This window comes from Penicillium chermesinum (assembly GCF_028974085.1).
Source record: "Penicillium chermesinum strain IBT 19713 chromosome Unknown utg000006l:1.0-2335141.0:1.0-2336784.0, whole genome shotgun sequence".
NCBI classification, from domain to species: Eukaryota; Fungi; Ascomycota; class Eurotiomycetes; order Eurotiales; family Aspergillaceae; genus Penicillium; species Penicillium chermesinum.
Genome location: NW_026695316.1, coordinates 2,150,152 through 2,176,021, shown reverse-complemented (window position 1 = coordinate 2,176,021; position 25,870 = coordinate 2,150,152). Strand labels below are relative to the sequence as shown.

At 49.6% G+C, this 25,870-nt stretch overlaps 13 protein-coding genes across 13 annotated transcripts, besides 2 other annotated features; 9 read left to right on the top strand and 4 right to left on the bottom strand.

The window, feature by feature from the left end:
* Positions 1-1,447: 1,447 nt before the first annotated feature.
* Positions 1,448-2,461, top strand: N7468_008632 (glycoside hydrolase family 71 protein; the record flags this gene model as incomplete). The annotated part of the gene is made up of 1 exon (XM_058477928.1): positions 1,448-2,461. The coding sequence occupies one exon, from the start codon at positions 1,448-1,450 to the stop codon at positions 2,459-2,461; it is 1,014 nt and encodes a 337-aa protein (XP_058328273.1).
* A 3,054-nt stretch (positions 2,462-5,515) lies between these two features.
* On the top strand, positions 5,516-6,778 carry N7468_008631 (disulfide oxidoreductase; the record flags this gene model as incomplete). Its single annotated transcript, XM_058477927.1, has 1 exon — positions 5,516-6,778. The coding sequence occupies one exon, from the start codon at positions 5,516-5,518 to the stop codon at positions 6,776-6,778; it is 1,263 nt and encodes a 420-aa protein (XP_058328272.1).
* Positions 6,779-8,391: 1,613 nt separating this feature from the next.
* Positions 8,392-9,772, top strand: N7468_008630 (uncharacterized protein; the record flags this gene model as incomplete). Its single annotated transcript, XM_058477926.1, has 5 exons — positions 8,392-8,662; positions 8,704-8,811; positions 8,896-9,250; positions 9,300-9,606; positions 9,701-9,772. The coding sequence occupies 5 exons, from the start codon at positions 8,392-8,394 to the stop codon at positions 9,770-9,772; spliced, it is 1,113 nt and encodes a 370-aa protein (XP_058328271.1).
* Positions 9,773-10,618: 846 nt separating this feature from the next.
* N7468_008629 (putative extracellular guanyl-specific ribonuclease) lies at positions 10,619-11,621 on the bottom strand (the record flags this gene model as incomplete). The annotated part of the gene is made up of 3 exons (XM_058477925.1): positions 10,619-10,731; positions 10,809-11,267; positions 11,318-11,621. The coding sequence occupies 3 exons, from the start codon at positions 11,619-11,621 to the stop codon at positions 10,619-10,621; spliced, it is 876 nt and encodes a 291-aa protein (XP_058328270.1).
* Positions 11,622-12,176: 555 nt separating this feature from the next.
* On the top strand, positions 12,177-12,398 carry N7468_008628 (uncharacterized protein; the record flags this gene model as incomplete). The annotated part of the gene is made up of 1 exon (XM_058477924.1): positions 12,177-12,398. The coding sequence occupies one exon, from the start codon at positions 12,177-12,179 to the stop codon at positions 12,396-12,398; it is 222 nt and encodes a 73-aa protein (XP_058328269.1).
* On the top strand, positions 12,376-13,114 carry N7468_008627 (DUF3632 domain-containing protein; the record flags this gene model as incomplete). Its single annotated transcript, XM_058477923.1, has 2 exons — positions 12,376-12,580; positions 12,633-13,114. 2 exons carry the CDS (start codon positions 12,376-12,378, stop codon positions 13,112-13,114), a joined length of 687 nt encoding a protein of 228 aa, XP_058328268.1.
* A 1,950-nt stretch (positions 13,115-15,064) lies between these two features.
* Positions 15,065-15,970, top strand: N7468_008626 (uncharacterized protein; the record flags this gene model as incomplete). Its single annotated transcript, XM_058477922.1, has 3 exons — positions 15,065-15,089; positions 15,462-15,866; positions 15,918-15,970. 3 exons carry the CDS (start codon positions 15,065-15,067, stop codon positions 15,968-15,970), a joined length of 483 nt encoding a protein of 160 aa, XP_058328267.1.
* A 55-nt stretch (positions 15,971-16,025) lies between these two features.
* Positions 16,026-16,391: a sequence feature (Protein overlapping with rRNA (N7468_008625, KAJ5224083.1) was converted to a misc_feature.).
* A 166-nt stretch (positions 16,392-16,557) lies between these two features.
* Positions 16,558-16,725: a sequence feature (Protein overlapping with rRNA (N7468_008625, KAJ5224083.1) was converted to a misc_feature.).
* Positions 16,726-17,781: 1,056 nt separating this feature from the next.
* Positions 17,782-19,080, bottom strand: N7468_008624 (alpha/beta hydrolase family protein; the record flags this gene model as incomplete). The annotated part of the gene is made up of 1 exon (XM_058477920.1): positions 17,782-19,080. One exon carries the CDS (start codon positions 19,078-19,080, stop codon positions 17,782-17,784), a length of 1,299 nt encoding a protein of 432 aa, XP_058328265.1.
* Positions 19,081-19,593: 513 nt separating this feature from the next.
* On the top strand, positions 19,594-20,469 carry N7468_008623 (Zn(II)2Cys6 transcription factor domain-containing protein; the record flags this gene model as incomplete). Its single annotated transcript, XM_058477919.1, has 1 exon — positions 19,594-20,469. The coding sequence occupies one exon, from the start codon at positions 19,594-19,596 to the stop codon at positions 20,467-20,469; it is 876 nt and encodes a 291-aa protein (XP_058328264.1).
* Positions 20,470-20,997: 528 nt separating this feature from the next.
* On the top strand, positions 20,998-21,210 carry N7468_008622 (uncharacterized protein; the record flags this gene model as incomplete). Its single annotated transcript, XM_058477918.1, has 1 exon — positions 20,998-21,210. One exon carries the CDS (start codon positions 20,998-21,000, stop codon positions 21,208-21,210), a length of 213 nt encoding a protein of 70 aa, XP_058328263.1.
* A 117-nt stretch (positions 21,211-21,327) lies between these two features.
* On the bottom strand, positions 21,328-21,641 carry N7468_008621 (uncharacterized protein; the record flags this gene model as incomplete). The annotated part of the gene is made up of 2 exons (XM_058477917.1): positions 21,328-21,555; positions 21,606-21,641. 2 exons carry the CDS (start codon positions 21,639-21,641, stop codon positions 21,328-21,330), a joined length of 264 nt encoding a protein of 87 aa, XP_058328262.1.
* Positions 21,642-22,269: 628 nt separating this feature from the next.
* N7468_008620 (uncharacterized protein) lies at positions 22,270-22,884 on the bottom strand (the record flags this gene model as incomplete). The annotated part of the gene is made up of 1 exon (XM_058477916.1): positions 22,270-22,884. The coding sequence occupies one exon, from the start codon at positions 22,882-22,884 to the stop codon at positions 22,270-22,272; it is 615 nt and encodes a 204-aa protein (XP_058328261.1).
* Positions 22,885-24,672: 1,788 nt separating this feature from the next.
* Positions 24,673-25,621, top strand: N7468_008619 (DUF3716 domain-containing protein; the record flags this gene model as incomplete). The annotated part of the gene is made up of 3 exons (XM_058477915.1): positions 24,673-24,743; positions 24,799-25,144; positions 25,226-25,621. 3 exons carry the CDS (start codon positions 24,673-24,675, stop codon positions 25,619-25,621), a joined length of 813 nt encoding a protein of 270 aa, XP_058328260.1.
* Between the last annotated feature and the right edge of the window lie 249 nt (positions 25,622-25,870).

Genomic DNA, 25,870 nt, shown 5'->3' with positions numbered 1-25,870 from the left:
ATGATAGACGGGGTATCATTGCTTGTTACCGTGTATGATCGTTTCCGGGCTCGATACATCTACCTCTACCAGGACCTTTGATTCGGTTGTTCAGCTGAGTTTCACGTATGGGTGTTATTCATTGGCTCCATTTCAAGCTTTCTAGCCAGTATTCATATCCTCTGGAAAACTCGGAATATATCTGTGATTTGAAGTTGGAAAGATAGGATACAACCAGTTCTGGACGGTCTTCCCGAGTCTGTCCAGAAGGCTCTCTTCTACCGACAACAGTCACCAAAGAAACGGTAAATATGGTTACACCACACGTGCACAAACTCATTCAGACAGTGCTAGCTAAAATACCGCTCATATCTGAACCGGCTTTATCTCCATTAATCTTACACTAGACCCGATCTTGTCACACACCTCAATATCATTCGTCTTGCTTAGTCTCACAGTTATCGTCCGAGCGGGATAGATACCTCCTTAGAGGCCATAGCAAGAGCACATCAGGCTAAATATGAGTTGGCAGTGTTATCACCTTAAAATTGAGAATTTACCTACCGGAGCCTAAAAGCCTGCAAGCACGATTGAGCTCTGGATATTATGTGAACTGCTCATGATTCAGGAGTTGCTTATAACGGAACCGGATGGCGGTTGCCCAGCTCATACCATCAAAGTGTCACTTGAAGAATCTAGCTGTTGGGTCCCGCTATCCGATGTAAAGTTTGTCAAGCAAGCCTGAAGCCCTATTGCGCTTTTCACCAATAAACGCTCTTCCGGAGGAGCCGCCTAGAAGTGCACAACAATTGGTTTGAGATATTTGGATCCGCGTATCCGGAAAACGCCGATCACAGTGTAACGATTGAGTATATTACTCTAGTGTAGAAAATACAGCTTTCCAGCTAGATCTGTAGAAGACAGAACCGCCTTTCCGAATAGGATATGTTCGAGCAGTGAATCGTTATTCTTCTAGCTTTAGCTATTCCTATTGAGAGTCGATTAGATAAACTCCAGCAGTAGATACCATATCGGTACCCAGCTCCACGGTGTATGCTCTATCTGGAGCCTGGATTCTGATTAATCAAACCTATTTGCATGCTGGGAATGTGTAACCAGTCTCTTCGTGGTATCACCAACGCACAATAAAAGACACATTGTCGATGTTATTCGCCATGCTGCGCCAGAACTAAAAGGACTATCTCCTGCTCAGTTATTTCCTTGCGAGCTGGCCTTTGAACGAGAAGAAAAAAAAGAAAAAGAAAAAAAAGCAAAAGTAAGCCACTATTGCTGACTTGCAATGGACTTAGCGCACATCCCTTGGGAGGGAATATACTTCACTTAACATGGCTTGTGATGTTAGTGACCAGGGTATCTGCAAAGGCAGTGTTTTCCCATTTCATGGTGAGCCTCTCTGTAAGGTACTCATCTTACTCTTGGGTTACTAAACTATATCCGATATTCCCAGATGGCAAATACAGCCAACTATGAGTCCCACGATTGGGAGAGGGATATGACTCTCGCGCAGGAGGCCCATATCGATGCTTTTGCCCTCAACATGGCTTATTCAGTGGGGGCACATGAGAATACTATCGAAACAGCCTTCCAAGTGGCCGAAAAGCAGAATTTTCAACTTTTCTTCTCCTTTGACTACGTTGGAAATGGATCATGGCCCCAAGCAGACGTTCTACACCTCTTACAAAAGTACTCTTCGAGTTCTGCGCACTACCGCCACAATAACAAGCCTTTCGTTTCGACCTTTGAGGGATTCGATAATGCCGACGACTGGAAAGAAATCAAGAATAAAACAAAGTGCTTTTTCGTGCCGGATTGGTCGTCAGTTGGAGCCAAGGCTGCTCTTCAGCTTGCCGACGGCGTGGCTGATGGCTTGTTCTCGTGGGCGGCGTGGCCCTCCGGCGGCGGGAAGATGAATACTCTCGAAGACGCAGCCTTTATCGACAGCCTCAAAGCAGCAGACAAGCCATACATGATGCCCATATCACCCTGGTTCTTTGCTGATATGCCATTCTATGGAAAGAATTTTAGCTTCCATGGTGGTAGCCTATGGAACGAGCGCTGGGTTGAGGTGTTCTATATTGATCCGGAATGGGTCGAAATTATCTCTTGGAATGATTACGGGGAATCTCATTACATCGGACCACTCAATGAGAAAGGGTTCCAGCTCTTCGATGCGGATAAGGGTTCTTATAACTACGCCAGGGGGATGCCACACGATGGCTGGCGGCTTCAGCTTCCGTTTGCGATTGACGTCTACAAAAACGGGACGGCCTCTGTGAAACAGGAAAGCCTCGTCATGTGGTATCGCACTCAGTCGGAAAGCGCTTGTGGCAACAAGAGCTCCGTGGACGACGACCTGAAAAAAGCTGGCGCACATAAGAACCAGATATTCTTCTCTGCGTTGTTGGGCTCGAATGCTTCTATAAAAGCTACCTTCGGTGACATGGAAAAGCATGCTTCTTAGAGTTACAAACCCGACGGCGGGGTTGGCATCTACTATGGCAGCACCGACATACATCCCAATAACTTCGAGGATGCCGTCGTTGCCGTGTTGCGTGACGGGGAAGAGTTTATCAAAGTTAAAGGCCCATCATTGAATGACTCGTGCGCTGACTCCTTCGTAAACTTCAATGCTTGGGTTGGGGGCGGCACCGCGAACGCCAATACGAAGGCTTTCCCCGAACGGCCACTCTCGGAGCAAGTCTGCATCCAAGGATCTGGGCCGGCAAATTCTCTGAGCTTTGCCAATTCACTTGCTCATATGGATATTGCCCGATCGAGAATTGTTACTGCACAGCAATGGGAGCCCCAAGGAACAAGCCAAGCCCCACCAAGCAAAAAGGGTATCCGAAGGATGGCGACGGGAGATATCTGGGGCTGTGCTCGTTTGCGTGCTATTATGGTTTCTGCCCTACTTCAGCCTGCAAGTCCAATGGAACATCAACTGCAGCATTGCCAACATCTGCTGCATGCACGGAGACCGGTAGCGCTAGGAACGCTCATGACTCAAAGTGTCCTCCTCATACTAAAGAGACTGATAATGAAGCCACCTCGGTTCGCCAGTCTCCTGTGGTCTGCTCAATTTCTCTGATGTTTCTGGTTATGTCAGTGATTATTCTTTAAGCGACTTTTACAAATGACTATCTTGATTTGCATATCTTATACCATCTCTTAGGATGCAGACGTATTCAGAGACAGCACCAGGATTCCAAGCGAGCTATCAGTATCCTTGTTCACAGAGCATATCACATCGAGAATTCCGAGTCCATGTTGAGATCTTTGTGCTTTGTTTGCTGCACTATATTGACCCTCCCTAATTTCTCAACTCGCTCCCTTCGATATGGGTTGAGTGCAAATCAGCTGGTACAAACGGTGGATTGCAAGTATTCTTTTAAGCCGCGCCAAGTACGAAGATACCTTTAGCTCCGTCTGACTAGGCCCAATGCATATAGTATGTACACAATCATATACATAAGTACCACTAGAATACACCGTTAAAGGAGATCGGATCCACTGGCCTATGTCATAAATGGAGACCTGGAGCCAGATACTCATATCACACAACATATCGTGCTTCTATAGCGGTGAATCCAGGGATGAGCACAGGCCCTTGAGGCCCGAGAGAGCAGAGCATCATGACGGGCTGGGAGATTCCTGTAAAAACGTATCACTGGCAGGAATGGTGATTGATAGAGGCCAAAGCCTAAAGCCTGATCTGTGAGCTGTCAACCCTGGGCTTATTTGACTGTCCTAGCGCTTCTCTAACCCAAAGGACGCTACTGATCTAGCATCTTCAGAGCATCTTCACTGTTTATCAGACGAGAGAGACACAACACCTGCTCTTCATATCTGATCAGAAGTTTTTGGTCTGCCTCGACGCCAAACATCTGTTTAGTAAACAGGTCAAATAAGATGCGACTGCAACGTGGTTGGTCGTTGGTATTGAACGTCTTGTCCTTGCCATTCATTGCTACACTAGTACTCTCTGACTTGGAATTTATCGCACAAACCAATGACGAGACCAGTTAGCCCACTACCCTCGAATGGCCACTGTACGCGTCTGACTCTGCCGTGATGTTTCTTTCTATGGTCTGCGTCTACGCCCGGTGTCCCAATGAGTTTCATGCAGGTGAAGAGAGATCGTTCGAACCATGGGAAGTTGGGGTGGAAAATCGCTGTAGGGGGAGTTATTTATTGTAATTTCTTCCCTTCTTTTGCTTTCTCCTCCCCCACTCCCCTCCTAGTTCTAGTATTTCGAATGCAAGCGCCGTTGCCGTTCCGTCCCGCCAACGATTGGCTCCCATTGACAAGGACTGTTGAACGATGCGATTGATTGCATAAAAAGATATTATGTGCAGAGGGTCTAGATCTAGCTAGTTAGTAAGACTTAGCAAGAGTAGAATTTCGTACGCAAGCTGAATTGCGTCATAAGACAGATAAGGCAGGGCTCTGCCTCCGTGTAGTGGGTGTGGTAGGCGATGCGACGATCGCAAGACCTCCGAGTGTCCCCCGAGGGTTCTCCGTAAGTCGGGCTACACGCTCGTAATAAAGTGACCCGCTTAGCCCTTAACCGGGACACCCCGGGGCCTGGGTATGCGGAATTACGTTACTTGATAATTCTAATCCCCGATCCATGAGAAGTCCAAAACTTTCTTGAATCATGATCCGTCTAAAATAGATATACTAAGATAGTTTTTTCATACTTGTTATAAGGCGTAACTACCATGGCCCCTCTAGAAACATTATCAATCCGAATATTAAGTTAAGTAAAGTGAGCACAGTCTTAACATCATCTGATCTGCCAAATACTATGACGATGATCGACCCAGGATCAGTCTGGCTCTGATCTACCAAGCATGTCCCTATTCCTGTATATTCAATGACGTGGTCTGTTGATCTTCCGTACAGTACAGTAGCTTAAAAAAAGCGTAAAGTAGCGCTTACTTCACCGCATGGTTTGCAGCTAGTTTTCTTATTTCCTTGTGATTTTCCAAGACGCGATTATATCTACTGTAAAGGGGCTGCTTCCGGCGTCTCTTGTTATCATCCACTATCATTTGGAACAACCATCTGGACGACGTTACATCATCCTAGAGCAAGCGCCGCAAGTAGCTTCCGCACAACCCAGTTTTCAACTCAAGTCTTGGCATTGCCAAGAACCGGTAACCCAGTTTCGACCCAGTTTGATGCGCAAATATGCACAAATGGTGCTAATTAGGGGAATTTTTTTAGCATTATTATATTATCTGATGCAGAAAACTGGGTTATATCTTTTAGGATGACTGGGTTTTGGGTCGTTATCTTCGTTCCAAGTCGGATTGTGCGGAAGGCCTACCAGTAACCCACTTTTGGTGGCAAACTCTCTAAAGCAGTAGTCGAATAGTCATAAGAACTCCCCGCCGTGGCATATATTATGGAAAGGCAAGAAAGCTGGGTAACAGAACTCCAGCCAGGTTACTATTGCTTTCTCTATTTGTGGTCCCCTACCTAGTTATTTTCTTCCCTCCATTTCACGGACATGTCCCAAGATTCAAAGCAAACGGTGGCCATCGTCGGCAGTGGTTGGGGCGGTTATAACCTGGCCCAGGCTCTCGATACCCGTAAATACAACGTGGTAGTTGTCTCGCCTGAAGCCACTTCTTCCATCACTCCCTTACTGGCCAGCGCAGCATGTGGACTTTTCAATTCGCAATGGGCCCAAGAACCAATTCGACGCAAAAACGTCGACATTCAGTATATCAAGGCCAGCGTGCTGGACATCGACTTTGGGGATAAGGTTCTGATCTGTCAGCCAGCATTTGACTCCCTCAAGGACAAGCAGTTCAAGGTTTCCTATGACAAAGTGGTGGTCTCTCCCGGGTGTGCCATCAACACCTTTAATACCCCTGGAGTGGACGAACACGCCTTCATCGTGAAAAATGTCGCCGGCGCTGATGCTATCCGCGACAAGATCAACCAGAATCTGGAGATGGCTTCGTTGCCGTGCACCACAGAGGAGCAGCAGCGGCGGCTCCTGCATATTGCCATTGTCGGTGGTGGACCGACAGGTATCGAACTTGCCGCCGAATTGACGGATTTACTCCAGGGGGATCTGATGAAGTTATACCCGAATCTGAAGGGAAAGCCCTCAGTCACAGTCCACGATGTTGCACCGCAAATCTTAGCACCCTTTGACCGCAAGCTCTCCGAATATGCCAGGGACTCCCTACAGCAGCACAGCGTCGAGATCAAGACAAACTCCCATATCACGAATGTCACGAGCGACTTCATTGAGACCAAAGAAGATGGCAAGATCGCCTACGGGATCCTGATCTGGGCGACGGGAAACAAGAACCGCCCGATTGTGGACACGCTGGACGTGATGAAGAGCGACCATGGCCTGAAACGAATACTCACCGATGACGGACTTCAGGTTCTAGATACCAGCGGCACCGCTATACCGGATGTATATGCTATCGGTGATGCGGCCGATATCGACGGTGCGAGTCTGCCCACTACAGCCGAGGTGGCCATCCAGAAAGCCGAGTATCTGGCTGAACAGCTCAACGCCGGTCATCGCACCAAGCCTTTCCAGTACAAGCAGCGTGCGCTCATCACATACACCGGGGCGGGAGATGGCGTCATGGCTGGAAAGCGCGGCGATGAGTATACAGGGTATGGGGCTTGGCTGAGTTGGCGGTCAGGTAATATCTTCTGGACACGGTCCTGGAAGCGGAAGTTTATGTTATGTGTGGCGTGGTTGATGGATTGGGTAGATGGACGTGAGATGGCTCGTTATTGATAATTTCCATTTCCTTCATATGGAGAAGGCAGAGTGTTTACTGGTCAGATCCGAGATCATTAGAATATAGATGAATTTGAATCCTTCCCATGTGGGCATTATGCAAGTTGTTTCAATTGAGAAACGTACGTCACGTTAAAAGAAGGATGAGAAATAAACGGAAATGTTCTAGGCGGCAGTCGCACCATTAGCGCGGTCTTTAGCGAAGGGAATTAGGCCGCATACCATTTGGTCGATTAGACTAAGCTACAGGATTAGTATTAGTATTAGTATTTGCTGCCCTTGCTGCGTTGTATCGGCTTGAAAGCAAAAGAGCTATTGGAGATCGGCCTCCTCAAGGGTAAACGATGTGAGTAAGTACCATCCAGATATTGAAGGGATAGAGGCAGACGCTCCGGTACCCTACATTTCTATGAGCGAATGGACTTGCCGGAATAGCGTCCTACATCCTACTTCGCAGCGATGAGCCATAACAGCCTTTACGAGCCTTTTCGGCGAACCCTACTCTCTTGCTTGATCCATCGAAATCTATGAGATGTAAAGACCGACATCCGCCTTCTCGAAAGAATGGAGACCATCGCCTCTGAGGAAATCTATCTCAGGTGCACAGGCCTCATCTGACACGCGTGTCTAAATCGGCATCCTCCTGCCATGTCGGTTGCTTGTACTATATGTCTAGATCCCCCGGTCGGTGAACTCCATCTCTGCCAAACCTGTTAGGTAGCCTTCCATGTACTGGGAAAGTCCAGATGTGAAATAGTCCAAAGCCAAGATGGGCCAGCTAGGGCCGTTAAATACGACCGGTTCGGGTCCGGGGGCGTCGTCGCACCCAGATTGTTTAGTCACTGATGCAACCTGGGCTAGAGGAAGAGGAATAGGAAATATGCAAGTCAAGACGCTCTCAGGCCTTTTAAGGCTGACCGTGACACCTTCATTCGATCAGCACATACCCGCTTGTGGCGTTGGGGAACGAGCATGGAGCCCCACTTGCGATCGTCAGACCCAGTAAACAATTTCCCAAATCTAAGGTCTGCGGGGCTTGATGGAATCGCCCCCCAAGCCCGATGGTCATTGGAACTTAATCCTAATCCTTCGAGGCCGGGGTGTAGGAACGCCCGGTCCCTGATTATTCTTCCCATGATGTTGTATGCAATACCTGATAGCACGCAATCGGGAACATAAAGTTGACACTGTCACTTCTTTGGTGATCCACCGAGATCCTAAATCCCTAAGGTTGCAGTACGGCGTGAAGAATTGGTATCTCAGGATTGGTTTAGCGCGCAACTAAGCAATAGCGAGTGTATATTCATCCGAAGTATCCCCAATCAGCGTGAAACAGACCAGAATTTCCGCCCCCGCGCCCCCAACTTCCCTCAATCCTTCTCCCCGGTATCCTCCAATCAGGCCTTACCTTGAACATCACAGCCCACATGGCAGTCACACGTGTAAATCTAGCTGAGCAGGCCAGGTTCCGCGAGATGTCATATTGCTGTCGAGGGGGGGCGGTCCCTTTCCCTTTGCTTTTAAGGGTCTCCATCTTCCCCACAAACCACAAAGCAGTGCAAGGCCTGTGATCCATTTGGTCTTTCAGCAATCGCGGCTACGTCGCCGCGATGGCTGGCGTCGACGCTGTTTGGAATATTCCTCTGGTAGAGGCTGATCCGAAATTACCTCCCTTGCCAGCTGGAGTCGACCCGCATGACAGTCAAGCAACCAAAGCCAACGCTGTTTGCGTGACCCTGGTGGTGATCACAGCGATTGTGGTTGCGATCCGATTCTTCGTGCTGCTGCGCATACAAAGGAAGCGGCCTTTTCTTGACGACTGGCTGATGCTATTTTGCTTGGTGAGCTTTTTTTGCGATCGCCTTGACCAGCGTGGATCTGGTTTTCCAACGCCACAACACCTAACCTAATATGCTTGCCAGGTCCCTTTGACTGTACTTACCGCAATAGGCTATTATGGTGGTATACACTATGGCCTTGGGATGCATATCTGGGGCCAATATCTTGGGCCCTTAGTTGTGCAAGAGAAGGTAGGCGTCGGGCTTCCTTCTCTGAAAGATTCTGGTTGTTTCGAAGACTAACAAGGTACCAGCGAACATTCGCCTATCTCATAGTCTACGTGTTCCAGCTGTTTATGATCAAGGTGTCAGTCTTGATGTTCTACCGTCGCATCCTCGGCATGAGCTGGATGATTACAGCCAATGTTATCCTCACCGTAGCCTATGCTGTTGGCAGCCTCATTGCGATCTTAGTCGCGCCGGTCCCGATCCACTACTATTGGTCGCAATATATGGACCCGACCGGAGGTTATTATAGATACAACTTCTACTACTTTTGGCTGGGGAACGGGATTGCAAATGTGATTTCAGACACGCTCATCTTTCTGGTACCGATCCCAGTCGTGTGGAGGCAAAATCTTCGTCTCAGACAAAAGCTCATTGTCTCTTGTCTTCTTGGACTAGGAGTCTGGTAAGTCCTGATATCCGAGTTGGTAAATACATGAGTAACAAGCGATAAGTGTTATCGTCTCCAGTGGCGTCCGACTCCACTACCTGACTACCCTCAAAAAGAATCCAGATATCACCTACGTCATGGGAGACATCTTTATCTGGTCGGAGGTCGAGCCATGTCTCGGGATAATCTGCGCCTGTTTCCCAGCGCTTCAGCCCTTTGTCAGATTCCTTCTCAAAATTGAGTACAGGGCATATATCGGCAGCAAGTTCAGTTTTGCTTCGGAAAGTCTTGCGAGCGTTCCGCGTATGCGAGAACTCAAACGTACCGATAGTCCTGCTGGCGGCGTGGGATTCGACTCTCGGCCCGACTTTGTCAACGGGAAACGCGATGATGAGATGCGGCTTACAATTGAGGCGCTTACTGAAACGGAGCGCAATCGGATAGAGAGAGAGAAAACTGCAGCAGTACCTCGGGCCGATGTTTATTCGAGTACAACACGATGTTGAGTTAACCATCACAGAGGGCGATGCATTTTGATTTACTTCCACCCGGCTTTGTGCTTTGTGGAGTTACGGAATACCTATGTCTCTTCAAGCTCTCTCGATATAGTAATGTGATCAGGAAATGATCCAGTTATCCCGCTAGTCATAATGCAGTTTAGGCAATCCCGCGTCGACCTGAGGGACATCTGCTCAAAGCAATTGCCAACTTCATAGCTTCTTCAACGTTGCTGTCTTAGTTGAAAGGACATTCCTCACGAATCCCTGGAATAGAGATTTTGGGGCCCAATGTCTCTAGCGGTGAGACACTGCCATCCCGCCCCGTGAGAGCCTACAATCCATGGCATCTATGAGAGACTGTCAATGTCCAAACCTAAGCCAAGGGCCAACTTGCTTTATAGTAAACTTCGCGTCTTGGCTGCAGATTCGAAGATCAGCGCATGTTATGTTTCCACAATATTCGACCTGCTGGTCACGACTTATATGTTCAGCACTACTAAGAAGGCCAGCAAGAGGTATGGAGATCTTACCGCTACAGACGGCAAGGAATTTCATCCTGTGGAATGATCCGATGGGTGAGGCTAGACCTTCCCGGAAAAGAGGGTTGCGTAAGAGGGCAAGGGTTGAGCACAAATACAGGACCAAGGTTGCCTGCTCGTCGGACTGTCGATTCATTATCCAAAGATGGCTAATCCGACATACAATGGTGATTAACTACTTATACCATGGTCTATTATGACCATTGCGACTATGTATTTAAGATCCTTGTATTTGAGGTGCACTCCGCACCGGCAAGGGCATGCTGACTGTCGAAGTATAGTACTAGCGGGACAAAGTGGACACTAATACAGTGTTGGCGAAATAAGATTTCGAAAAAGGCATTCTAATCCTTGTTCACCGTGCAGCGCTCAAAAGAAGCACCAGCATTTTCGACCATCACTCCAACAAAGTTGCCACTCGTGTCAGCGACGACACGGTATTTTCCGGGTGGGCCAGCTGTTCCAATCATTAGTATTTGGTGTCACAATTCAGAAGCAAAACAACAGTGGAGAATCGTATTCTGGACAACTTACATGTCCAGGTTTCACCCGCCACGATGGGGTACTCGCGCAGTTCCTTGGTGACACCAGCGAAGACCTGACCTCCGCCACTCTGATTACCAAATGGGTGAGGGTAGCCACCGTGATCGTAGTCTTTCGAGTTTCTGAGCTCCGAGAACGCGCTGCCGACATCATCCTTCGCAAGCGTTGTGCCATCAGGGCAGGTCGCGCTGCCGATCTTCTTCTTCTTAGCACGAGTCTCAAGGTCGTTGACGCTGCGAGGGATTTCCTCCGAGACCTCTGTCTCATCTTCCTGGACGCTACGCTCCTCTTTGACCTCTTCGCGGTTAACAAGGTCCCTCTTAGACGGCGTGACACGAGTGCAAGCTGTGTAGGCGCCACCAACTGTCGCGCCGGTGTGTTGCATCACACCGCGAAAGTCACCGAGGTTGTTCTTGTAGTCAGTGACTACACGGTAGGCGCCCGGGGGCCCTAGATCTGTCAGTGTGTGTCATTTCTTTGGCTATTGAAGACAACCCTACCACCAGTGTACTTTCCGCCCTTGACAATGGGGAATTCCCGCAGGTCAGTGCCATCGGCAATGTTGGTGAATACCTTGTTGCCTCCGCTCTTGTTACCAAAGTAGGCGGGGTACTTGCCCACTGTCTTATCGTCGTGATTGCGAGCCTCATTAAAGGCCTCTCGAACATCTGTTTCTGACAGCTCGGTCCCGTCGGGACACTTGAAATCACCGAGCTGGGCGCGCTTGCTGAGCTCGGGAACGGGAGAGGCGTGCGCAAGGGCGATGAGTCCGTAGAGGACGATAGACTTGAGATCAAACAACATATCGAGAACCGAGCACTTTGGATAATGATCTTTGAGCCGGAATGAATTGCTTTGATGCTGATGGCTTATGGGATGTCTAGTGATGTCTTTGTGGCTTTATACCTCCAGGCATCATGGTACTTATGCTCGTTTCTAAACTTGGCATCCATTTGGGAAGGCCTGATCATCCTTTGGGGTCCAGTCTGATACTCTTCAAGCTGATCCTGAAGCAAATGGCCCCAAGGGGAAAACGTAGGCAGTCATCATAAAGTGGATTATTTTATATAATGGCATCGATAATGCGGACAGATATAGTAGCCGTGCCCCAGTCTTGGCAGACTGCAGGAACACTAGAATGCTTGGCCTCTTCTAGGCGCCGTTAGGCGTGCCAAACATGGGAATTGGGGCTGGGGGCCAGGGCGGATAAGAGCCCCCAAAACCCCACACTGGGAGGGGCAAGTCAGTCGTAAGCCCGCCCGTGATGTCACCCACTCATACTTCTTATTTTATCCAGAGTTTCTTCCCTGCAAGCCTCCAATCTAAGACATACCTCGTTTCATTATCAAGGCTCTCACAATGGGAAAAGAAGACTTTATCCGACAAATTGAGAACTCCGATGAGTTCAAACTCCTCGATAGAGTAATCAAGGAAGAGGCTACAGTGCAAGATGGCGTTCAAAACATTGTCAACGTGACCATGAGTGCATTAGCGACTCATGGCCCAAACAACATGAACAAAATCGGTCTCGCGGATTACAATATCTCCCCTTGCGACAATGGAACTCGCGCAGCGCCTTGAGCCATCCACTGGCAAGCACACCAAGCTTGTTGAACTTCTCTCTCATCTCCAGAAACAAATTGCCACCGATCCATCCACAGACGAGCCATTAAAAGTCCAAGGGGATACCCTCTGGACAGACATGCCGTCTCTTGGCTATACGGAGCTCGAGACCTGGTACGAGTTTGGTGGCGACTACAAAGGTACTAGCAGTCCCCCAATCCCTAACCCGCGTCTAAATGCTAATATATGCAGACCCATGTGATGCAACCCTAGATCCTGAGCAGCGAAGCCGCTGGGTGAATCTGAACGCCTTCATCGCGCAGCTGACTCAAGCTGCTGAGATTGATTATCCGTCCCTGGGGGAAAAAAGCACATTTTCTCCCCTGGACAAGTCACTACGCGCTATCTGGACCATGGTGATGGCGTTTGAGAATGAGCAATCACCTGCATCACTAGGAAATACAGCCGCAATGGAGGCCGCCTGCCAGTGGTTTATCTATGCCGCAGAACGTTTATGGGAGAATGTGCTGCATAATCGTACATATCCTGAAGCAGGAGGTGCTGGGCCCGGGAAAAGATGTAAAGGAGAGGCCTGGGCGGGCTTTACACGGGGGCGATGGGGCGTCTGGGAGGATGCGCTGAAGGAAGCGAGAGGCGCTTGCACGGACGTGCGGATGCAGAAGCTGATTGATGATGCTTTGGCGAGTCTGAGAAGGGCAGCCGGGGATCAATAGTGGATGGACCGATTCACTCCTAGCGGACTTTGGTTGAAGTCAGACCCCGGTATCTACAGAGGGGTATAGCGTACTGGCATTAGCACTAACAATACACGGGGCTCGGACTGAACTTGAATAATTGCGCGACTCAAAAGTCCCATTTTTCTCACCTAAGATCTAGGATGCCGCAGGGGTTAGCTACTCTGAAAAAGATTTTTGGATATATTTAGATTCTGCAGAAGTCTGATCCTGGGGGCTCCACAGCCCGGCCTAAACTTACTAGCGGCATAAGCTCTAAATAACCTCGAAGGTACCAGCCCCGGAGTAGTTAGCCCTGGATTAGGAAGGGAGTCTTTCGTCTTTGATTCCCAGAAACTTTCCTATTGTGGAAGCCTTTATTGGATACTAACCCTCTCGCCTAGTCAATAGGTGCCAACCCAACCAACGTAGGTCCCTTCTATCACACATGGATATCCTAGGTTCGGGCTGTCCTGGTAATGCACTTGGCGCGAACTTCCACCTCGAGACGGGACAAAATGACAGGATTAAGAACAAAAAAGAAAGCAAAATTCACATACAACAGTCAGGATTCCCATGTGGTCACCCATCATAGTACTAATTGACCGGCGTGTAGCTAAAACACAGTCAGTACTCGGGTGGGTGTCGCCCGGGTGAGTTTAGGGTGAGCGCCGCTTTACGGTCGTACGACTGGGGGTGAGTAGAGTGAGTGCGCTATAGACAGGGTGAGAACCGGGTGATCGCTGGGTGAGATTCCACTAAGGACGCATATACACCGCACAGACTCTATACTCAGCTGTTACCAAGTATGATTGGCTTGCCTTGATCTCGCTGAAACCGTAGTCTTTTCGTAGTTATTGTCAGAATTGGCTAGACAGACAATAATGTTGACTCCTAGTTTGTTTTAGGTAAGAGACATATAGGTCTATGAGATCTTAGTCTGGTCTTTATTAATTTATCTATACTAATACTATATTCGAATCATTGTTTACTAGTAGAGTTAGCAGAATATATTATCTTTTTAATATATCATTATCTTATTTAAATTTAAGACTTATAGAGTGTTGTTCTAGCCGGTCAAAAATTTAGCTAGTCAAAAATTGTAAGGGAACTGTGAAGGAACATCCCTGGGCTAATATTCAATCAACTGAGCCAAAAGACTACCATATCCGCGCTTCGTGCGCGGATATACCCAGGCACGCCTTATATAGTACACCCTCTAGCTAGAATCCGTGACAGTATTAACCAGCTTCCTCCTACCCGTACGCGGGTAGGCAAACCCTACCTATTACCCGCCAAGAAATGGGTAATGGGTACCCCGTTTGGGTAGACCCGCGGGTCGTGGCGAGGTCTCAGTTAGTTGGCGTATAATCAGAACGGGGTGTTCAGTGTCGGCCGTGTGGAGCCAAGACCTGTGAGACCCTTGACTACGAATGCTATCCCGGCGAGCCTGATAGCTCGTTAAAGGTCTCAGCTCCCGCGAACAGGGCCACCAAGGCCCGCAGGAGGCAAGATTAAGAGGATTTCTTCCTTCCAGTTTTCTTCTCTCGTTTCTCTCCTTTTCGTAAACCTGTGTATCTTTCGGTATATGGATCTTTGTGTTATCTTGCTGAAACATTACTCTAGTTTGATAACGATCGATGCCATTGGCGGGGTGTAGGAGGGAAAAATAATGTGGGTGGTTGTTAGGGTGATGGTAATGGGGCCGAGTGCACTTCTTTATAAGATTACTGCGCACTCCTTGACACACACTTGCCCAAGGCACCTCGATGAGGATTGCTCGAAACGAGGCATGGGTACGAGCACAACTCAACCCTTTGCTCGGCGCGGTCCTTGGCTTTACCATATAAGTCGGCATTGTGCCAGAACAAAATCCGGTAAGGCGGGGCTATGAAACCACCTTCGCCCATATCACGCATATTAGCCGAGCGAAAAATAAGCTCCAGCTAAATGGCCGCCCAGATTATATCCTCTGGTACGGGGAGGTGGAGGCACTGGAGACCAACCTTGTGATTGTGGAAACAAAAACCACAGAGGAATTGGGCAAAGGCCAGAAGCAAGCCCCTGCATATATGGGTAACTCTCTTGCATAACTCCTGATTTGTACCATAGTTACCGAAGGAATTGCTGACTAACTTCTAGGTGTGATGCAGACTCATTTTGTTTACCATTACCATCGTCTATCTTAACCTCACATCTCTCTCATCTCGTCTTTATATTTCACCCTCTGCCCCCTATCTTCACTTCTCCATCTTTCTTTCACCTTCTCTACACTTACCTATCCTTCGCAAATCATCAGCCTACCATCTATCAACTATAAAACCGCGAACCCTGTCTCCTACTCAAGAGAAAAATGAGTGTACTATAACGCGGCTTTGGTGGACGGCACCGGAGACGCCAGGGCCTGCGCAGGCTGCCGGTGGAACGGCCAATATAAGCGCTGCAGCATCTGGAAGGCTGCACAAGGGCCCTGTCTTCAATCAGGCCCGGCAACGGTATCGTATCCTTGGGAGACCCGAGGTTGAGGAGTTGGCAACCGAGCTTACCCAAATCACGGCGAGAGCGAAGGGGGGCAATAACCTGCCGACGAAGGCTATGGGGGACTTGACCTTGAAAGAGGTCGAGTCGATCTTCAAGATCACCCAGGTTACCCCACGGAACCGAAAGGCGGGAGATTTCTTCGACATCCTACCATTCGATACTACTACGCTGGGTAACAAGGAAGCATTTCCTGAATTCATGCGATACCTTTGTATGTCTACTACCCTCCTAAGATCAATACAGTACTGATTGAATCTCGTAGCCCGAGCAATGCGCTACCAGCGCATCTGCCAAGAGTCAGGCTGCACTGCCTAGCTACATCGAGGCAAATCCCCTGACTTTCGCGCGGGTGGTGTAGATTGCCTCCAGGAATCAAGGTATTACTCTCATTGTCATTGGTGGCACCATCAATACAACGTTATTACCGAATGGCCCTAATATCCATGATGTGGACTTTTTTTTAACGACAATCTTACACCAGCTGAGTCAAGTGCCTCTCGAAGGCAGCCAAGGCAGCATCCAAGAAGAAAACCGCACGCTCGGGCAAGAATGGCTCAACAATCATACCCCATTCTATTCATCCCTCCCCATATACGGCCTATTCTCACGATGGAGGCCCTTGACCAACAAGCAATTCATCAGAGGTTACAGCTTATCAACGAGGCTGGATTCTCGTTCCTTGCGTCGAATCGAAGACCTCACATCGAGTATGTTTGCAGAAGCCAAGCAAATGGGTGTTTCATGTGGAATGCAGCGATCCAATGGCTGTCTACTGCTGTCCAGCTGATGGGGGGTCAGTAAACTGGTCGCGCGATGCCCCCGGGGGTGCTTGATCACCCAGCTTCTCACCCGTCTATTACGCATTCACCCTATTCACCTCGAGTCGCGCGACGCTAAAGCAGCGTTATACATTTCATTCAAGACCATCGGAGGACATGGTCTCCTTCAATCTGGTAGCAAGCACATACGACCATAGGGTGTGGAGAACAGGGCTTCCCGTCCGCTCAGCCGTACTTAAGCCACACGCCGGTCAGTTAGTACTATGGTGGGTGACCACATGGGAATCCTGACTGTTGTATGTGTTTTTGCTCACCGACCCTTTTTCCACTTTTAGTGGGATTCCATAAATGTGGATGTGTGGGTCTCTAATTTCGGGGCGAATTGTACACCGCTTCCACATCGTCTCGGGTCCCAGTCGAGCGGGCCCCAAATTTAATTTGGGCGTGATCGGCATAACATGATTTATAACTACCTCGATATTCGGCTACTTCCACCTCAGCTACTCCTTCAGCTACTACTTCAGGTAGCAATGCTGTAAGCATCCAAATGGGGGGGCAAATTTGGATTTGCTGCATGGCGCGGCAATTTCTTGCTCCTACGTGAGGAAAAGTGAAAAGACGTCTGCTTTTCCGGAGTGCTCCATTTATGGTAGGCTGGTTTGGCAGTTGGGCTTTTTGGACGTGTTATGGAGTCTCCGCCCTAAGGCGTAAAGAGGAGAGAGGGGCTTTGTTAACAGTGTTATCATTTGAGGGGTAGGAAAAACCTATCTATGATAGATTGATATCAATCAGATAGCTGCTCTCGTCTGCTCCCTATATGTGAGTGACATAGTAAAACAGCTGCCCATGGCTGTTTTCAGGAAGGTTGGGGTCAACTCACTATGCCATCTGTTTGCTATTTTATTCCTCTTTGATAGATTGACATCAGAGGGTGGCATAGTAGCCACGAAGACATGACAAATTTTCCACCGGCCAAAAATCGGGGGTCTGAGAAATGCAGAGCGTCGTGGCGCATCCGAGTCTTATATCGTAAATCTGTAGTGTACAATCCGTAATGCACAATGGAGAGAACAACGCAAAACCCTAAGTGGGCCCCGCAATTAGAACTTTGGGGCTCGTTCAAGTGCAACCCACCAAAGTTGGTCCCTACGAAGTTGAACCCCGACCATCCATACAGAGCACCTACCCCATCTGCGGACTCTTACACTTTCACAATGGGTTGATATTTCCTTAGAACAAGTTGAATCGACGATGGTCACGGGCATCGAACATCCCACTTGAAGTTGTGGATGATAAGGATGGTATTGGTCAAATTTAGCATCCAACGGGCTATCTGTGGCAGGCCTCTCACGCTTTCCCCAGAGTCTTGTTCAACCACGCAAACATAGCACGCGCCATCTCTTGTCCAGCACCAGTCTGGCAATGGTAGCCAGCAACCCCATGGAACTCATGCAGAGTAGCCCTGTCTCCGAGTGCATCCTTGACTTTCCTCGCCTGGCCTGGGAAATAGTTATCGTACTCACCATCCCCCACAAACACCGGGATCTGGATCTTCTCAACGACCCCCTCCAGTTTATACTGCTTAGTCTGATTGAAGAAATCTGAGGGAGAATGCGTATAAAATGACCACAATCCCTGATCAATACCCCAGGCAGCCATCGTGGAGAGCTTTCCAGCCCGGCGCAGCGAAAGAACCGTATGATCGAACTGTGTGTAGTTACCGACTTCGTACAAGGCCAGAATGTCAGATGGCAGTTGCATTATGACTCCGGCGTGGAAGTCCCAAAGTCCGTCAATTAAGACAGCGGCGGATAGACGGGGCTCAAAAGCCGCTGCCCTGGCTGCGAGTAAACCACCGAAGGAATTGCCGACAAGTACCAGGCGGGTTCTGTCAACCACGTGTGATTTCTCAGAGAGCACATAGTCTACCACGGGAGTCACGACGGTCTCCCAGTCTGGAATGAAACCGACATCCTGTTCTCGGCGCACGGTTGATTGGCCTGGGCCTTCGTAGGTGATGCAATTCCAGCCCCGTGCAAGAGCGAACGCAACGAAGTAGTGATAGGAGTCTTCCTGCGCGGCGTCGAAGCCATTTCCGATAACTAAAGTCGGGAGCTTGCGGGCGTCCCTGCCAGGCACACCATACCAGATAGCTTCGATGGTGAAATTGCGTTCCTGCACCGGGATGCGCACCCGTTCTCCAGGCACAGGCAAAGCGGAAATTGCCTTGTCGAATGCTGCGGTCTGCTCTGCCCACAGGCTCTTGATGAGCGGGTTGCTCCAGTTTTCGTGGACGTAGAAATCTGCACGGCGGAAGTATTGGGAGGCCGAGAACCAAGTGTCTCTGACATTGACCGGATCGTAGGCATTCTCGGGGTTCTCTGCGCTTTCCTTGGTTTGATTGGCGAGCTTGTAGAACTGTTCACTGAAGGAGGCCATATCTCCAGCTTTAATGTTCTTAGCGGCTCCCAGAACCGGCGCGATATCGGCCCCTCCGGTGAGGGTGTCACCAAGGGCAATGAGGAATTGGAAGTTGAACGTAGAGTCTGTGCTCAGGGGTAGGGTAGGAATATCAGATTTGTTGGCTGCAAATGCCGGGGGGCACAGCAGCCCCGCAAAAATCGACAGTGTGTAATGGAGTCTCATTGCATCATAATTTTTCGGCAGTCTTGTCTCGATGACTGGAGTCGTCTGGTGAAGATGTGCTCTCCTGATATTTATATTTCATTCTCGGTGTGCAGGGTCACCTTTGGAAAGACAGGCCCCAACATACTAGTAGCCGGGGGGCGCCAGCTACAGAGCTTAATGAGTTTAAATTTAGCTCGGAAGAGTTGCGAGGGAACCTGCCTATTGGTGATTCTATGAGTAGATCATGGCCACAGGGCCCAAGGGCTACGTCAAGCGAATTCAGACTATGTCGATCACACAAGGTCCGGATATGGCGCTAGTTCCAATTCAGTATAGTGTTTGCGATGAAGCATTTCAATTGGTCTCATCTGTCCAGTGGGTCCCCCCGCGCATCCATCGGTTCAGGCCGCCGAGGTGATCTTTACTTGCGAAGCCCGCCTAGCAAAAGCCACCCCGGTCAATCAGGATGCTCGCGTTTTATGATTCTCCCGTCGCAAAATTCATGTCCTTTTCGGCACCCTCGCTGTCGCCATGGTGAACCGGGGGCGCTCGGGCGCCTGCATTACGTGCAAACAGCGACGCGTCAAATGCGACGAAGCAAAACCCAAATGCCAGACATGTCATCGCCTGGGACTTCGGTGCGATGGCTACCAGACCAGATACAGCAATCTCAAGTTCAGGGACCAGAATTACAAGTTCCGGGGTGTACGCCCTACCCCAGTGGCGTCAGACGAGAACCGCGTGCTCAGGCCCCGCGCGCTTGGGGCGCCCGATACCTCGGTGTCTTTCTTCCTGCAGTACTACGTCGGAATGGGCCGCGATCTAGGGTCTGCGCGGGGGTTTTACGAGGTCCTGACTCCCGTTTATTACTCTCAGACGCAGGAATCGCCTCTCTCGTTGGCGGTGTCAGCCGTAGCTTCCGAAGTATTGTCTCTGTGGCGTGGCGATCCCACCTGCGCTTCTCAAGAGATGTATACCCGCGCGATCACGCGCCTGCGAAGCACATTGCAGGACCGCAAAAATTGGGGTGATCCGGCAACTCTATTGGCTGTGTTATCGCTGCAGATGTATGAGAATGTCGCGGCCGTCTTTGATCTTCGCTCGGGAACCTCTGTACACCACGATGGCGCATTGTCTTTGCTGCCTTTCGCCGGTTCCAGTCCATCTGATGCTTTGACTTGGACCCACCTTCAAAGATTCATTCTTCATTCGGAAATTTGCTCAGCGTTGCGCCAGGAACGACCGTCGCATAGGATTGTGTCCTCCTGGGTCGAGGGCGAATATTCGATAGCGCCCTCAGAAAACCCAAGTCCGCGGCTTGATGCCATTGGGGCTGCGGTTGCTGAACTACAAGCTCGCTTTATGCAGTGCTCGAAGCAAAATGTGCAAATGCAAAACGCCCCCTAGAGATTGGAGAATTGAGGCGAAAAGGATTGACCGCCAACTGCTGGCATGGGCAAAGAGCTTGCCCGACTACTGGCGGCCACTAAAGCTATTAAGTGGACAAGAAATCGATCGGTCGATCCCCACTTATCAATCCGTAGCTGAGGTCTACCCGACATGCCAGATTGGGAATGTTTGGAATCTATGGCGTGTCCAGCGCCTTCTGCTCCTCCGCGTCATTTTCGGCTCACTGACGACGCTACCTCCTCAGAACGTTGAGCTCCCAGATGATGGAATACCTAATCGTACTGAAGATATAAGGGAGTACCTTCATACTCTTCAAGAGCTGGTAGATTCTGTGTGTCACAGTGTACCCTTCTATCTTGGGAATAGATACAATCCCATGAATCTGGCTGATTTTAGCGATACGGAAATTTGGCTTCCAAGTTATCAGTCGTTGGCTTCCGGGGATGAAAGAATATTGGGCAGCCAGTACCAGGAGTTCCAAACATCCAAAGACGACTACAGGCGCCACATTCTTGCCCAAGGTCCATGGCATATTATGAGCCCGCTGAGTCGTTTATTGACGCTCTTTTCGGAAGGCCACGGTCAGCTGATGGCAAGCTTCCTCAGGCCTGGCCAGTACGAGTGGATATGCGAGCAGTTCTCACGGGTCACCTTCTTGCTCCGGATCCCAGTATCGGGGCCAAGGGGCGTGAAGTCACCCTCTCCTCTTCCTACTTCCCCATGGCAAGGGTCTACTAGTTCAGAAGTCGAGTACTTGGCGAAGGAAGTCCGGAAAGGTGCAATATTTATGAGTGGGCCATAGTTTTGAAGCGGCCCATCGCCTCATACTTATCTTTGGAGAGTATGATCTAGTTACTAGTAATCCACCAATCTCTTCATGTGGTGCTCTCTACCTCCTAAGTTAGAAGGATCCAACCCCAGAACTTCGATTGGAATAAGCGTGAACCGGCTCATGTGTGGAGCAATGATGTTCTTTGTCCAAAGCCGCGAGCCACACTTGGTGCAGCTTGCTTTTTGAGCTGCCTCGGAGTTGCTCGGCTCATCCTGGGCGCACACGTTCTCGGGATCATGGATGCTCACATTCTGCTGACTGGTTAGAAGGGTAGAAACTTGCCGAGGTTCTTTCAGCTTACCTCGCTCAGATAGTAAAGGGTAATTTCAACAGTCATGGTCTTGGACTTTTGAGAGACGCAGTCACAGAAGACTTTCAATTCGGGTTCCCCTAGCAAAGATACTCGCACACTTCCACAAAGACAGGCACCCTGATGTGAGGATTCTGACGAAGACATATTGCGGGGAAGATATCAAAAGGGGCTTAAGTGGAGTGCATTAAGACAATCACATAAGACGAAACCTAGGAACACAACAGAAAGGGGCAGAAAATTTCGTAACACGTGTTCACTTGAGCCGCCTTTTGTGATGGGCGAATTCCAGCGTGAGCACCATTGGCACAGTCTTTTGGGGAGAAAAAGTGTGTTTCCAGTTTGTGTTTGTCATGAAAAATGTATCTCATAGTTGGGAAACCTTGATCACGCTTAAGGTAGTAAAAGACTTCTATAGGGAGGAGATGAGAGCAGCCATTTGATTGATATCAATCTATCATAGATGGATGAACAGCAAACAGACCCGAAGGGCACTATCAAAGTGAGTCAACAGCAAACGACCACCTCTTAGTGACCCCCAGAGCAAATCTCCCACTGGAGCACCCATCCAGCGAGATCTAAAAATAACTCATGTAGCAGTCCCCGTCTTCAATCAGGCCCGGCAACGGTATCGTAGATTCCGGCAGGTATCCAACTAGGTCGACGGCATTGGAATAGATATGCGATCAGGCACAAGACTCATCCGCAGGTTACGTAGCCAGACGACCAAACGCTTCGCAGTTTCGTTATAATCGTATTTATCCACATACCGGCCCCGAGCCTCCCCGCATTCGAGAGTGAAGAACACAACATCACAATCTCGTAGATATTGCGATGTAGCATGGACCACCTGGCTCTGCAGGATATCTCCATGACTTCCGTCTTTCTGTCGCCAAGGTCCTAGCGAAGGATATTTCTTCAGTTGCTCTGCGCTAACCAGTCTTCCGAACCAGAGTAGCCCTTCTTGCTGTAAAGGGTGAATAAACCCACAATCCAATTCGCTACAAGGATAGATCAGATCACCAATTCGTAGATAATCTCCATCCGGTTGGACCTTTATTTCAGTGTATGCGGGGCCTTCCACCGCCCTTCCATCTTTCTCCACCAATCCGATACATGATCGAGGAGGTTGCTGGAAGAGCATTTCGTTCCAACTTGCCCCTTCGCGGAAGAAGCGCTCACTGTCGCGAGGATCTAGCGGGGGGGATTTTCGCCCCCTCCTTCGACCGGCGGGGGCCTCCACCTCTCTGCGTGTCTTGCTGAGAACCATGGCCATATCACTTCAGCCAGTAATGGGTTGCGAGTGCCTGGCACCCCTGGTGGTAGGCGATACTTGACAGGCTTCAAGAAGAGGGCAGCCTGTAGGACGGACGAGTGCTTGATCAGACTATGCCACTTGCGACAGACCCTTTGCGCAGATGTGAGTAGTGTGCGCATATCGGTTTGAAGCAAGACCATTTCAAGAATCTCGGTTATCAGAAAGGCTTTGTGGGGTCCTGATGAAGCCATAGTCCTGGTAGAATGCGACATTTGTGCGGAAGATATGTAGAAAGTCATAAGCCTGGAAGGCATTGCTGACCAGCTTCAAGGCGTCGTCCATTCCGGGCGTCAGGAGCGTGGTAAAAAAGATACCACGGTCTATGGAATTGTCACTGATAGTAGAGAATTCCAGTTCCACAAGCTGAGCCCCAAGAGCAAGGTAAGAAGAAATTGCCGTTTCCTTGAATCGTTATTCTATTAGTCTAATATTCGAAAGTGGTCTATAAAAATCTGCTACTGGGGTCAAGATGACCACCAGGATGAGAAGATTGTTCTGCTCCTCCTCCAGATTATCTCAGCTGCGTCCCTGCAGTCCCCAATGGGGACTAGACAAACAAGCAAGGCGAGCACTGGCCGGAGTAGGAACAAGCGCCGCCGGTACAACAGCTCTGCCTCCTAGAGAGGAGGCCACCGGGATTGATGACATATTTTTCGGGCGTTGCCTACCAATGTATTGCTTACCGAACTTACAAGAAAATAGTACACACGTGTACTGGATGGCGAGTATATGTCAGATCTGTAGTCCGTACGAGTACTATCACAAGTTCATTGCCTGAGCGGCCTTTGCTTCTAGGAGCTCGTCTATCCGCCCGTTAAGGCGTTCAACCAGTGCCACGGCCTTATCTCGCACAAGACGGGCCTCTCTAAGCTCCCTGTCGATTTTATTCTCAACCCCATCCATATTTGTAAAGCTACCGGGGACGACTGCGGGCTCAGTTCCCCGTCGAGGGACAAATGACACGGGAGGACTGGCGTGGAAGCTGCATCGATCGGACTGCTGTGACCAATGGCAGTTAGCGCATTCGGCGAAAATGCCCGGGACAACGATACAGGAGACGAAAGGGCCTCTGTGCTTCTGGCAAGGCAGACATTCTTCCCCAGGGTTCAGCTGGGGGCCGGTGGCCTGAGCCAGCAGAGCCTCTATATTCACCGTCTTGTCCCCTACTGCCTTGAAAAAGCGTCTTCCATCATACTTAGCCCTCGATAGCCGTAAAGCCGGCTCACGGTATAAACGATTTTGACGAAGTTGATAGAGTACAGAGCCACTTAGGTAGCTGTTTCGGCTTCCTCGAGTCTAGGGGTTCTCGTATGCCGCATGAGCCCAGAAACCAGGTTCTGCTCTATCTTTGCTCAGAAGTGGTCGAGGGGCAGTAGAGGCATCGAATTCCATGTCTAAGTACCCTATTATTAGCTCTCTGTCTATACAGGGATAGACATGCCATACTGGTTACTGTGGTTGCGTTGAGGGATGAATGCGATAGGTTATGATGTTGAAGAACAGTCGCAAGAATAGAAAGCAGATAGCCCAAATGCCTTGCATGTGACGCAGACTCATTTTGTTTGCCATCTTCTATTCTAACCTCATATCTCTCTTATCTTGTCTTTATATTTCACCCTCCGCCCCCCATCTTCACTACTCCATCTTTCTTTCGCCCCCCATCTTTACTTCTCCCTCTTCCTTCCACCTTCTCTACACTTACCTATCTTTCACACATCATCAGCCTACAATCTATCAACCATGGAGCCACACACTCCATCTCCCACTCAAGAGAACAATGAGCGTGCTATGGCGCGGCTTCCAAGCTACTAGTGAGTTATCCTCATACTTCGAAAGATTAGACATGGAAACTGACATGATGGTAAGCCGACCCCTGCCATCCTTCACTGAGATAGGCGACGTTATGACTATCCCACAGGGGTCTGTGGGCACCCAGGATCGGCCTCCTGGTAAATGGGCCGAGTTGGTGTGGGATACGTCCTGGAAAGCAACGGCCACGGGCCAGCAACTGAAGAGAAAGCTCCTCCTAGAGCTGTTAAAGAGGCCGCCAGTGAGGGAGTTGATGGCCCGACCTGGTTTCTTCTTTTCCGGCAAGCGGGAGGAGGAAAGGATTTCCGACAAACGCGCGAACATTGAATCAGCTGTCATACAGTGCATGGGGGAAGTCCAGGACCCACCATGCACCAGCTGTATGAGGCTCCAAGGCCCCTGGGTATGGTAGCCATTGATTCTTTCTGTTGTCGTTCTAGCGTCCCTTTCATCAAGATATGCTGACTTTCTGAATTGTGAATAGTCTAAATGCGTCGCTTTGGCGGACGGCACCGGCGACGCCAGGGCCTGCGCAGGCTGCCGGTGGAACGGCCAGTATAAGCGCTGCAGCATCTGGAAGGCTGCACAAGAGCAGTCGACCTCGGGTGACGTGGGGGCGGATGCTAGCAAGTCCCGATACAGCGAGAAGGACTATCGCAACTGGACTTCCGTTCTGGAGACCGTGGAATTCATGGCAGAGGCTGCTCAAATGGTTCGCTCAGCCGCTGGCAACCACCCTGTACAGAGCGAGAAAGTAATGTTGAATCGCCTTGCTGCACAGATCGAGCTGCTGCTAAGGGTCGGAAAACCCGCTCGTGATAGCCTATCGGAGTTATGGCCTAACCCATCTCCCTCTAACCCTGGCTCTAGCCAGGGTTAGATTAATGGCTTAGGGTTTCTCGCTTTGCTTTTGTGTCCTTTTTTTTAGCAGGCTAGCCTTTAGGCCTGGCCCTTAGGATCTTTTATACAAAAGTTCAGCCCTATGGGGCAGTCTCAAAATTTCTTTCTCACGTAATATACATCAAAGCCTCCAGGGCTATTAGAGGGTTTATTGCGTGGCTTTCCTGTACTGCCATAAAAGATTATGCTGGCAAGTTCAGAAGTAATTACGACCTACCCTATAGCATGG